The sequence below is a fragment of the Apostichopus japonicus genome, chromosome 14 (genome assembly GCF_037975245.1).
Source record: "Apostichopus japonicus isolate 1M-3 chromosome 14, ASM3797524v1, whole genome shotgun sequence".
NCBI lineage: Eukaryota > Metazoa > Echinodermata > Holothuroidea > Aspidochirotida > Stichopodidae > Apostichopus > Apostichopus japonicus.
Window position 1 is genome coordinate 5,347,445 of NC_092574.1, and position 13,366 is coordinate 5,360,810.

Here is a 13,366-nt window from a genome sequence, read left to right on the forward strand (position 1 = left end):
ACAAGACAGTGTTGCCAGATGCAAATCTGTGCTAGATGCAAATTTGGTACAAATTTGGTTTCTTTAAAAAATCACTGCGATAAATGTTTGCAATTGAATGCAATGAATGTTTACTCAAATGGAAGATAACAAAAAGGGCAACATTTTCATATTAAATATGCTGTGCATAGTCTGTTTAACCAGAAGACAACAGAGACTTTGACAATGATGATGTTAATTATGAATCACAAATTCTTCATTCAGTTTAACTGGGAAATTTTTCATCTTTTAAGACTATGTGCATTGTACTAAGACCTAAACAGAATATGCAAATTTGATCTTATGTTACCACCATGTTTGCACTGTCTGTGATATGAGTTAAAAAATCATTGTTCCTGAAAGGAAATATTAACAAAAATTCCTGTCTGTCAACACAGTGTGTGAAATTTGTTAGGATCGAACGTCAGGCCCACATCCCTTTTACACAATGAATATATTTCTGCCTCAGATTTGGAAGATTAATTTTAATAAATTTTCTTAAAAAACAAATTTCTGCTTATGGTATCGTTCTTAGGTTCGAGACAACTGTGAATTGTGAAAGGTGTCCTCGCCAGGCTAATATGCGTGGTGAAGGTACCTATTGTTTTCATCTGCTAATTCTTGGTATTTTGTAAATTATGGTGATGAATTAGTAATTTTTACTCATCACCCAATTAATTTCTCCTCATTAATTTTCCATGTAACGGTTGAAACGCAGTCCTACTATGTACTTTACACAAACATAGTACCTACAACAAGAAAGGTCCAGAGGTCTAGAAAGAATAAAGGGATTATATTTACTTTCTTTCCATTGGACAAAAAAATATATATCATAGTTGATAAAGTATCCAAAAGTGCATCAAATAATTGTAGTATTGTACCTCACTGTATAAGGTACATAAACTCTACCCAATCTCTCTCCCCTCCCCCCTCCTCCCACCCCTCCCCCCCCCCTTCAACGAATGACCATTGATAAATCAAGGGAAATATGAATTCAAAGACAGTTTTATTTACAATTAAAACTGCATCCTAAGAAATACATCTCAAAAACAGAGTACAAATAGTAAAACATTTTCTGTGTTTCATCACAGATTTTTCTCATAAGTTTTGAAAAAATAATAATAGTATGTATCCATTTTCTTTTTAAAATAAAAGACTTAATGAATCTGCAGGTTTCTACAGAATAACTTATAATAAGAAATCTCAAGGTAACTGAAAACTAAACAAAGACTTTAACATGAATCACTGCTTCTTGGTTAGTATTGCGCTTATAGAAGTCCAAAGGTGCCTCATGTTAACTTGATATTTAACTGGATGCATATTCTGATCCTATTTTCGTCATTCTTATCAAATCAACGTAGTCCATATTTGAGCTGTTTTAGTCAATTTACATTTTGCTTCTTCAATAAACGGTTACATTTGAGTCAATATACTCCCTGGAAGATATTACTTCTACCTTTGTTTATTACTTACTTTGCATACCAATTATTGTAGAATAAGAATGAATATGGGCATAATGAAATAACCCTTGACAGTGTTAAATTATTTGTATTGTAACATTACAAAAGTCTTCGTACCAAAAGCTGTTGCCTTATGCAACAATCTGTTGTTAAGTTTCCAAGTGTAAACTAGAATAATGCGGTAGAATTCTTCAACGGTTCATCAAAAAGCAAAATAATATAATTTCAATACAATTTGTGTCTCATTTTTATTACATCCTTACCATGCTACAGAATTTTAACTTTCATTTCAACACAGTATTTGAGATTTGTGCATTGCTTTGGCATTGTACTAAGTTAGTACCAAAACCTCTCAATATCAATTTTTTATGGACCATATTATAAACAAGCTGGAGTACAGTCTACTTGATACTACACACACATTGATTCATGTAGATCAATTGTGCTTGAATCCATATAGATACATAACCTGGAGTATAGCCTACTTGATCCTACACACACCATTGATTGATGTAGATCAATTGTGTTTGAATCCGTATAGATACATAACTTGGAGTATAGTTTAATACTGCATCTGATCCTGCACATTGGTTAGCGATGTATATATTTGTCTCCCATAAACACACACTCTAGTCTTTGACTCTTCGAATTATATTATTCAATATGTGAACTCACTTCATATTCTAAATTGCACGTTTAACCACACTTAAATACCTGCAAAGTTTGTACGTTAGTTCCTGCATATACCAGAAGTAAATAACTTTTACTAGTACAAATAAATATCAAGTCAACTTAATATGGTTATTAAGCAGGAAGACATTTTTTTCTTCTGTTTAAGATACACAGATTAGTCTGAAACTTCAGCAAACACATTGAGAATTCTTCAGACTAAGATAACGATTCCGACTGATCGAATCAGATGTTTTTAACTGACTGAACATTCTGTTCAACTTCAACGGCTGTTTCTCAAAAGTTTCTCATTCAGCGATTGTTTCTCAAAGCTTCCCCCAGTCACTATTTGATACTTTTACAAATCTGATGAAAACAAGCAAACTCCTGGCTGGTATTGCATACTTTTCTTTGTCCAGCTTAATTAACACTGCATTATGAGACTTTCATCAAGTTGAATCAAACATTAACCAAAGTCAACTCAAACGTTGCTTTAATATCATTCTTGGTTTTAAGTCACCAGAGGCCCGTGAAACTTCTTTTCAAGCGCTGATTATTTCAGGAGCGGCACTTTTGATTTCTTGGCCTTGCTTTTTGCCGCTGCTTGTTGGCTTGCTTGCTGTCGTTGTTGAGCATGTAACAGCTGCTGCTGCTGTTGTTTACGGTATGCCAGCTGTGCTTGTAACTGTTGGTGACTCAGAGTTTGCTGAGGTACAATGGAAATAGGTTGGATTCCAGACTGCAGTCCCTGCAAGGTAAATTAATAACATCATTATAAAGCATTCACAATGTGTAAAATCACTACAGAGTTTAACAAGATGTACAAGTGACATAGCTACTCAAGGAATGGAAGTGGTTTCACTATGTAAAGAATAGAAGTGGTTTCACTCTGTAAGGAATAGAAGTGGTTTCACTATGCCTAGATGGTTTCACTTTGTAAGTTATGAAAGTGGTTTCACTTTGTAAGGAATAGAAGTGGTTTCACACAATGAAAAAGGTTTCACTATGCCTAGAATGAAAGTGGTTTCACTATGTTAGGAATGAAAGTGGTTTCACTTTGCACAGAATGAATGTGGTTTCACTATGTAAAGAATAGAAGAAGTTACATTGTTTGCAGTTTTCTCATCTTACTCCCATACAATACCCTTCCCTACATCTCTCTTACAAAGGACAACTGGTTTACATATCAGGTTTTGACTTTTATTGCTTTCAGTAACAACAACTCATTCACTCAATTTACAGCATATCCAGTGGTGCTAGGTTCAGTGTCAATCATAACACTTGATTAGAACTCTTAATAATCTCTTATGGTTTATCTGTCTTTGTGTCTATTGAAGCGGTTTTCTCTCAGTAAAGTTGAATCCCTGAAATGAAAACTTAACCTGTAGTTGAATGGACTGAGGCAAAACTAATGATTCCTGAAATTAATGTTTTATTTGTAACTGACTGAGCTGACGTGGAATGTCCAGAGAGGTTGGAGATACCTTGAACGATCATACAGAAATTTGAAAACAGTTTGATTCCTATAAAGAATTTAAATTACCTGTAGTTGGGTGAACTGAGACAGCATGTTGGTTGATGTCACAGCAGTTTCTGAAGACTGGGTGGAATCAGTGGGACTATTCTTCTCTGCCAACATTTCTCTGACCCTCAATGGTGACCCCGAAGTAGCCTAGAATGATATAAAGAAAACTAATCATAAGATAACCATTGAAGACAACACAATCAACAGTAACATCAAAAATAGCATGCAGTGGCAGATCCAGGATTTATTGAAAGGGTAAGGGGGGGGGGGGGGGTGGAGGGTTAAGGGAATGAGACAAGTACCGACAAAGCGGTGCCTAAGGCCAAACTGATGAAAGGCAAGGAATGCACGTGTGTAAAGCATGCTACAAAGTTTTTGAAAGTTTACCTTCTTATGATGAAAATTATGTTTGTAGCTAAGTGCCAAACAATTTCACAAGAGGGGCCCAGACTCCCTCCTTTGTTCCATCCTTTACATGTAAAACAGGGCATTGATAGATCCAAGAGAAGTATGGAATTTAGTGACCCAACATTCAAACATGATAAACTACAAGATGACCAAAGGTGGTTTCTAACAATAAAGAATCTAGCAAAAGAAAATAAGTAATAACCAGTTAATAACATGACATTCCAAATACCAATAACTTAATACAGAGCTACCTATCATGTAACAATAAACCTACAAGGTGTCTTACCCTGAAACCACCTGACTTTACTGCCACAACTCATGACAATGACAGGAACAGAATAAAACAAATTTGTCAGAATCGTCTTAAAATGTCGAGAGTCTCAACCCATTTTTTTTTAAGTGTTCAAAGGGTTGTTGTAAATTGACTTTAATATGGGGTAAGCTAGTATAGAGTGCAAGTATAGTCATTGACAATGGTATCATTTCTAACAGAAACTAAGTTCCAAGTTACTGAAGACTGAACAAGACAAATTGATGGAATTCTTATTGCTTCCAAGGATGGTGTCTGGGTCACATTCAAGGACCACCTCTCACATATAATGTTTTAACTGACTTTTACAGCAAGTTGGATTACCTGAGCTAGTTGGTCTTGTGTAATGGTGATGTTTGGTGCTGGCTGCTGCTGTTGTTGTGTCTGCTGTTGTTGTTGTTGCTGTTGTTGATGTTGCTGTTGTTGCTGCTGTTGTAACTGAAGTAACTGTTGTAGGGTGGCTGCTGATACTTGCTGCGGTCGTTGTTGGACAGTCGTATTGTAGAGCACTGCTTGATGTTGTCCCTACAAGAAATAATTACGGTATTATTTTCTGAAACTTTAATCAAATTGGCAACTTTGTGTGGTTACTTTCAAGTGAGTGCTCTTCAATAAAGTGGGTTCTAAAAGTAGTGTGAGTCACTCAAATGCATCCAACTACTACCAAGTCCTAGCTGAGCAACTGTCACCATATCCCTGAATTTTCAGTCCTACCACCCCCCCTCAAAACCCCCTCCCCCCAAAGCCAACCTGTTCTTGTTTATCTTTCACCTACCGGTAATAGAGAAACCTGAGCTTGGTTGCCTTGTTTGGTGGACACTCCTTTGAGGCTAGCCATTATCTGAGCCAGTTTAGCTTGTGTCATGGTTACCTGACCAGTTAATTGTGCTGCTTGGCTGGTAGTCAGGTTCACAGGGGTGTTGGTTATCACTGCCTGGGAACATTGGGGGTTACTGGTCATAATATTAGACCCACCTATGGTAGAAAAAAAAACATCCACTAAATGGTGCTGAATCTTCATGAATATATCTGAGGCTTGTTTTCTTAGCATGCTCGTAATGTACTTGATTTCAAAGTCGGGTTGTCAGGCAATAGAGTAGGGCAGGGGATGGGAAGGGGTATGGGGGCTATCTTGACAAAGGATTCAAAGTGAAGTCAACCATATTCCCTTTTATCTTAGTGGTGATTTAGTCTTTTTCAGAACCCACTCCCTTCCGATAAAGACCATGTACCATGACAACATTGTCAATACAACTTGTCGGATACTGATTCCCCAACAACCACGTAAAACTCAGAGAACATTTCAGTAAAGTATATCAAACATACATCCAGTATGGATCCATAGTCTCTAAGCTACTACAGTTAGTGTTCTTTTATTAAAGGTCTACAGACACCTATGAACAACACTGTCCTAATCACTCTGATAGGCATTGGAAATCATGAAAATAGCTGCAACTCCTATCAAATCCATCAAAGTTTGACCAGTCTTTTCTTAATTCTAATTATCTTTATGAATAAACATTAGCCGATTATGCCCATGGATTTTGTAAAAAAGGAGTGACTGCCTAATTTTCTGTTACGTGATCCCTCTGTTTTCACCACCTTTGATTTCAAGGACACTGAACAAAGGTCCGTGGCCTAAGGCGATTTGTTGAAATATTTCATTGTGTTCTTACTTTGAAAAGAGGAACATCAAATGATATATTTGTGATTTTATTAGGGGTTAATTTTATATCAAGGACCAAAATAAGACATTTTGATGAGAGCAACACTCTACGTCATAGTTTGCACATATTTAATGAGTTTCCCATAGTTATCAAAACTTCAAATATGGAAATGAAAAGAGTTTACAAAAAATTTCAACAGATTTTGAATGACATTATAAAACACAACAAATGAACTGAATAGGGGGCAAATTGTCTTGACGTCCATAGTGCTTTAACATACTGTATTTACCTATTATGTTAATGGCTCCTGTGAATATGGGGCAAATTGTCTTGACGTCCGTAGTGCTTTAACATACTGTATTTACCTATTATGTTAATGGCTCCTGTCAGCATCCCAGTCTGGTTGGGTAGGATGTGAGTCGTGGTCCTGCCTCGGGAGCTACTGGTGGTGACAGCTGCTGTGTTGGAGGAGCTACTGACAGACCTTTGAATAGATACCAGGCCACCTGAAAGAGGAGGAGGGAGGAGGAGGAGGGGGGTTGGGGAGGGGTGGGGAAATCACAACAAAATTAGTCCTGTTAGTTCTGTGCAAGCTACAGCAAGGTTCCTGCTTATGAGTACCACATACCAATCATCAGCTCATGAAAAACTATGGTAGGGACCAATTTGAGATAATTATTACATTATAACTTCGCTTTAAAGTATAAACAAACACTTAAGCCTCTAATGCCTAGAATTCATTACATCTATGAACCGAAGATGATATTTGTAATCAATTGTCATTCACTTAAACCTGCTTTTTGTATTGGATTTGCTCCAATCCTGTGTCACAATGTTTCACCGTTCAGGGCAAAAACAAGAACCCGAACAAAATCAATTTAATGCTGGCATTATGACATTGGGCATAAATTTTGCGTACGTAACAATATGACACATTAAAAGTTTGAGCGACACAAAATTGTGTGTCTTGTGAGTTCACAATAATTCCCCAATTTAAAGCAACCAACTCAATTTAACTACATACATCTCTTTAGTTAAAATGAACCTTATCCAATTAAAGTGTAAGTAGTACTTAGTATTTTTAGTAATTTTCTCAGGAAGTTAAAAATGGTATGGAAACACAGACAGGAATGATAGCAGCATCTTTCAACAGTCTAACAAAATATCAAAATGAAATTGTGTTCCTTTGACACAGAGAATCTATCCCAGATATTCTGATGCCATAAACAAGTTGCACTGACCCAAATAAAACACATAGCAGCAGTCCATGAAAAGGATAAATAATTCAGGTACAGTAGATAGGATGTAGTTTTACCTGTTTGAGCAGCGGAGACCAAACCAAGACTAATCGGTACAGTCAAACCACCTGGGACTGTCAAATTCAAAGAGACGGTCTGCCTACCATCGGAATTATCACCGGTAGCCTCTTGTAAGATCTGGAGGCCGCTAAACTGTGAGAGGTCTGTAGCTTGTATGGCAGTAGCACCGCTAGCATTGACAGTAAGGGTGGACGAAGATAAAGGGGTGGTGGGAGGACCCATCGAACCTACAAAAACAAAACAAAAACAGACAATTGAGCTGCTGAAAATGTCAATCAAAAGCATCTTTTGAAAAACTGCAAATTTTAAGAAAGGAAGAAAGAGAATGTAGAAAGGAAGTGAAGAACACATCTTCAAAATGAAAACACTTTAACATATAATTATTCTACGAATAAATCTTTCACCATAGAAACCATTTCACTATTTCGATCTAATGTGCATAAACAACGTAACAACAAAGAACTAAAACCCCTTCCCCTCTTTGATTCACCTCACCTTGCTATGAATAATCTACAGCATATACTTTGAACATGCAGGGATGTGCCCAGGATTTCCTGAGTGCCGGGTGTACTGATCGCCGTACTAGGGGAGGGGTCTAAGGGGGAGGGGTTTCCCTCTTATTTTTGGATTTTTGAAGTGCTCAGATGCCAAATGCACTTGTGTAGCTTTTTAAGCACATACACAAGTACTATTTTTGCTAACAATTTACATTTTTAAATTTTTTTTAGTGAAATATATTACGTACCAGGTAAAAGTTATTAGTTTGTTTCAAAGAAATTTTACAAGGGACCGATTGAGAGCCGTAAGTAATGTTTCTCGCATGTGTAACTGATGCATTGTTAGTCTGTATGATTTTGGCATAGGCTAGGCCCAATTTATGTTGATATATTGTTAGGAATGTCGGGATTTTAGATGAAAATAGTGCTGGGCGGGATTCACGATTTGTAAGACAGTGCTGGGCGGTAATTTTTAGAGCTGGGCGGGGCTGCCCAGCGTGGGCACATCCCTGAACATGCAACACTGAAGAAATGATGCTCATAGTCTGAACAGAGAAATCCATTGTCCTAGTTTAAATTCTCAAATTAAAATGAAGTGGCAGTTTTCTACATTCTGTAATTGGCATCACACACACACACACACATGGAACACAATGGCAACATTTGGGTTTCATTACACCCAAAGTTCTTATTTCGTGAGAAACAGAGGACTGAAACGAACGTCCAGTCATTGTGCATCTTACACAAATAGACAACATGGTAAGAGACCACACAGTCTGTTTTTTTTTTATTGTCACTTCTCTTTAAAAGATGCTACCAGCAGATATAAGTTCATATTTTAAGCATGACATTTCGTTGCTAGCTGAAAATAATGAAAAATATCAAAAGAGGTTTTACAGCAGTACAACTACAACAATATAAAGACCAAACCACATAAAACCATTGAACATGGAATGAAAAGGAAAACGATGGAAAGAAATAAAACCATGGACGTCACCTTGGAAGGACGTCTTTGCTTTAGGGATGGTGATCCTCCTGTGTGGGTAGGGAGGTACCGGTTGAGTCGGTAAACTAGGCGAGGAGACCGCTGACGTATGATGAACTACAGAAGAGGGTTGTGTAGCAAGTCTTACTACTGTCAGGACAAAAGATAACATTGCATGCATGAGTACAATAGCCACTGATAACACTAAAACATCGCATACAAGAATAGACTAACATCACCATCAAGTCTCTCTTATCCTCTTCTGACATCTACGGTCCAAACCAGCTTGGGAAGTCATAGATTTCTCTTGGAAGAACTTTTGTTTTGGGGTAAGGCAGCAGTGGGCAAGAGGCACCCTAAAAAAAGGAAGCTGTTTACATTGAGTAAATCTGTTTGGGTCATCTTCATTTCCTCTCAGTTTTATCTTTTATAGAGGGACTGTCAGCCTGCCTCTTCTCTCTCTCTCATTCCACTACCCCCCCCACCCTCCCCCCTCCCCACCCCCCCTACCCACCTACAACCTGTAGATGTAGTTCAAAATAGCTGTGTATATGTGTGACTGAAAAATACCTTGAAGGAGAAAGAAACTTGAACTACAGTATGCCAGTCACTCACTGATAATAAAAAAACCAAAACACAAAATAAACAACAGATATCACCAAACCTAGACATGCTAATAATAGATAAATATATATAATAAACATTAACACAAGGAACATCTAATCACAAACAAACCACAAGTTTTGAAACATCAATTAAATTCTTAAATTTAATCACAAACTGCACACTTGTAGACATTTATAGGCGAGGTGCTGGTCTCAAAAGTAGTCAAGAGAGACAGAGGAACGGGAGAACAAAGCAAGTTTTTCTTTAAATATTTGTTGTTTTCTTTAAATATTTGTTGACTTACAATATGAGCTTCTCTGTTGATAATTCTATGAGTTGCTAGTAAACTGTTTGTGCTTTGTGTAACTGAAGGGTGGTTAGCTTGTTCCACAAGACACTTTGGTCTCAGACTACCTGGCATGCCAGAGAACCACTTCAGACCAGTCTGTGAACTATAATCCAACTCGATTAGATCAGATTAGATTAGATCGACATTATTAACTTGACTACTATAGTGAAAATTAAAGCCAGATTTTTAGTTGACAACACAGTGCCTGTCATTCTGATAGAAGGCAATGATGGAGCACATTAACTGAACAGAGATCGCTCTCTTAAATCATGAGAGACGATAGCATTGTATAGTAATAATTCTCACCTGTTGGTGTCGTTGGTACTGATGAACTGCCGGTAGATGAAGGCGATGCTGCCATAGTATTCTCTGGTTGGTAACTGTAACATTCAGAGATCAAGTGTGAACATCACTGACAATACAGACAGGTGTTACACATACAGTAGATTACACACATTCCATGTAGTCCTAACACTACAACCCAATAGATCTAAGCCATTGTATTCTCTGGTTGGTAACTAACATTTAGAGATCAAGTGTGAACATCACTGGCAATACAGACAGGTGTTACACATACAGTAGATAAAACACACAATCCATGTAGTCCTAACACTGCAACCCAATAGATCTAAGCCATTGTATTCTCTGGTTGGTAACTATAACATTTAGAGATCAAGTGTGAACATCACTGACAATACAGACAGGTGTTACACATACAGTAGATTACACACACTCCATGTAGTCCTAACACTGCAACCCAATAGATCTAAGCCATTGTATTCTCTAGTTGGTAACTAACATTTAGAGATCAAGTGTGAACATCACTGGCAATACAGACAGGTGTTACACAAACAGTAGATAAAACACACACTCCATGTAGTCCTAACACTGCAACCCAATAGATCTAAGCCATTGTATTCTCTAGTTGGTAACTAACATTCAGAGATCAAGTGTGAACATCACTGACAATACAGACAGGTGTTACACATACAGTAGATAAAACACACACTCCATGTAGTCCTAACACTGCAACCCAATAGATCTAAGCCATTGTATTCTCTGGTTGGTAACTGTAACATTTAGAGATCAAGTGTGAACATCACTGACAATACAGACAGGTGTTACACATACAGTAGATTACACACACTCCATGTAGTCCTAACACTGCAACCCAATAGATCTAAGCCATTGTATTCTCTAGTTGGTAACTAACATTTAGAGATCAAGTGTGAACATCACTGGCAATACAGACAGGTGTTACACAAACAGTAGATAAAACACACACTCCATGTAGTCCTAACACTGCAACCCAATAGATCTAAGCCATTGTATTCTCTGGTTGGTAACTGTAACATTTAGAGATCAAGTGTGAACATCACTGACAATACAGACAGGTGTTACACATACAGTAGATTACACACACTTCATGTAGTCCTAACACTACAACCCAATAGATCTAAGCAATGAAATACTTCTATATTCACAGCTTTGTAACTTCTGATTTCCAAGTTTAAAATACACCTATTAAAGAACAATACCTGATAACAGTGTCAGCTGTGTTACAAGGGACAGTTACGGGCCCTACGGGATAGCATATTCTCTTCTAGAGGTTATTCCTCTTCTGTTTAATACTGCATTGTCATGGTAACCAAGGTATTTGTTCAACTTTCTTCATTCAAGAGAGATTTTTCAATTTTCCATGTTTACACTACATCATATTCGTTTTGAATACAAGAGTTACGTACACAAACACAATTTACTACTTTATCATCTCTCTGTGAAATTTGAAATGAACCAAGTAGTCAAAATAACAGACCTCCCAGAAGCAAAATAAAGGTTTTTTATAAAGGTTGTAAACGAAGAAATAAAGGTTTTTAAAGGCTTCAAAACATGAAAATAAAGATTTAAAGGTCCAAAATGAAGTTAATTTGAAACATACTCACAATCTATTCCCATTTTACATCATCTGTGGCCCTTATTTAAAATACCTGACTTACACTAACTGTTGCTTGTAAGTCTGTTTTGTATCACTGCATGAATAAATGCCTGGCTGTCCACAAAAACTTAATGGCCAATGGTTAGCATGACTGAAAAAATTATTTCTACTCTAAACTAATCTTTAAAATATTTTTTTTTTAACTTAAAATGAAAATAAAGATTTTTAAACAGTATTTTTGAAAAATACAGAGCTGTTTTTACAATATAGGTTTTTTAAAGATTATATGGTTTTAAAGGTTTCACTGGGAGGTCTGTAATTAGGAGTTCACCCTATCTAGCTGTTACTTGGCCAAGCATAATCAGAGAACTAACCTCGGTGGATAAGCCGGTGGCTGGCGTACAATCTGGTGATTACTGGTCTGTAGGGTGACCATTGGTGACGAATTGGCCACTTGTTCCCGAGACGTCTGTGGATTGCTAGCTTGGTGTAAAGTTTTGTTCAATGGTACAGTCAACTGGAGTGAGCGTCTATCATGAAGACTTGCATTGTCACCACCCTAAATGAGAAATAGCTATGTTAGGAGACTTTTCTTCTAAACAGATATATTTCGGCATTTAGTAATACACAATGCCCATCACTGAACAACAGACAAACTGGCATTAATTAACTAATGGTATGATAAGAACACGAACCATCCTAAAATCTTTTCATCAGCTAACTTAAAAAAAAAAAAAACTCTTCTGAATTGTCTTTAACTAAAATACTACATGCAAATAAGAAAAGTTGAAATTATGCACACATAAGAGCATGAAATGAAAACTTGTGAAATTCTTACCCCTGTTAGATGAATGATTTTGTTGCTGGTGGTACTCCTTTGAATGTTGTTACCTGCAGCTCCACCGCCTCCCCTCTCTGAAGGGTCCTTGACCTCTGTCTTGACCTTCACTGCACCCTGCTGCTGCTGTTGCACTGCAGAGTTTTGGATCACCTGCGGGGGCTGACCGGGCATTATACGAGATATCTTGACCGGTCTCTTGGTCTCAGTACTTAAAGTATCTGTCAACTGCTTCAAGTACCTGACAACAATAACCAACGACATAGTTACACTCTCATTGCTTCTAACAACAGTTATCTGAGTTGCCTTTTTTAATTGCTTTGACATTATCCTGTCATAAAATCACATAATAATATAGTTCAAGAGCTTGACACACAAACTTTCATTCAAATATTGAAGTCAAAGTCAAACCTTTTGAAATTTTGCAATTTGTGTTCAGTTTTAATCTTTGCAAGTGATTAAAACGATCCTGAAAAGCATCTCGTCAATGAAATGTTGAGAAGCAAATCAAATTCAATAATCACTCTTCATTAACCTTAACGTGGGAGAAAAAGCTTGCATGAGGGAGGTGATTGGAGGGGTCAAGGTGTCTTCATTGGACCAGTTGTTATCTCAGCATTGTAAAACTGATGACCAAACAAAGCAAGCAGCTGCTCAATCGATGGCAGTAGATGCATATTAAAGCACTAAGTAAGATTAACATATTTACCATATATATCTGTTATAAGGGCCAGGATATTATGCACTATTTGAACAAACAACAATTTGCAACCCAATTG

General features: G+C 37.1%; 1 protein-coding gene across 2 annotated transcripts in view; it reads right to left on the reverse strand.

Annotated features, from left to right (window-relative positions):
* Positions 1 to 211: 211 nt before the first annotated feature.
* The window catches only part of LOC139979658 (uncharacterized), a 29,292-nt gene continuing 16,137 nt past the window's right edge, over positions 212 to 13,366 (reverse strand). The window contains exons 17-26 of one of the 2 annotated variants that reach the window (XM_071990670.1): positions 12,588 to 12,828; positions 12,124 to 12,308; positions 10,120 to 10,193; positions 8,871 to 9,005; positions 7,373 to 7,603; positions 6,423 to 6,563; positions 5,166 to 5,365; positions 4,715 to 4,915; positions 3,691 to 3,819; positions 212 to 2,895 (exon numbers count right to left, since the gene is read on the reverse strand). In XM_071990670.1, coding sequence (XP_071846771.1) covers positions 2,701 to 2,895; positions 3,691 to 3,819; positions 4,715 to 4,915; positions 5,166 to 5,365; positions 6,423 to 6,563; positions 7,373 to 7,603; positions 8,871 to 9,005; positions 10,120 to 10,193; positions 12,124 to 12,308; positions 12,588 to 12,828 — 1,732 coding nt within the window. In that variant the 3' untranslated portion in view covers positions 212 to 2,700. Of the gene's footprint in view, positions 2,896 to 3,690; positions 3,820 to 4,714; positions 4,916 to 5,165; positions 5,366 to 6,422; positions 6,564 to 7,372; positions 7,604 to 8,870; positions 9,009 to 10,119; positions 10,194 to 12,123; positions 12,309 to 12,587; positions 12,829 to 13,366 lie in introns of both variants that reach the window. The other variant, XM_071990669.1, reaches the window with a different exon arrangement.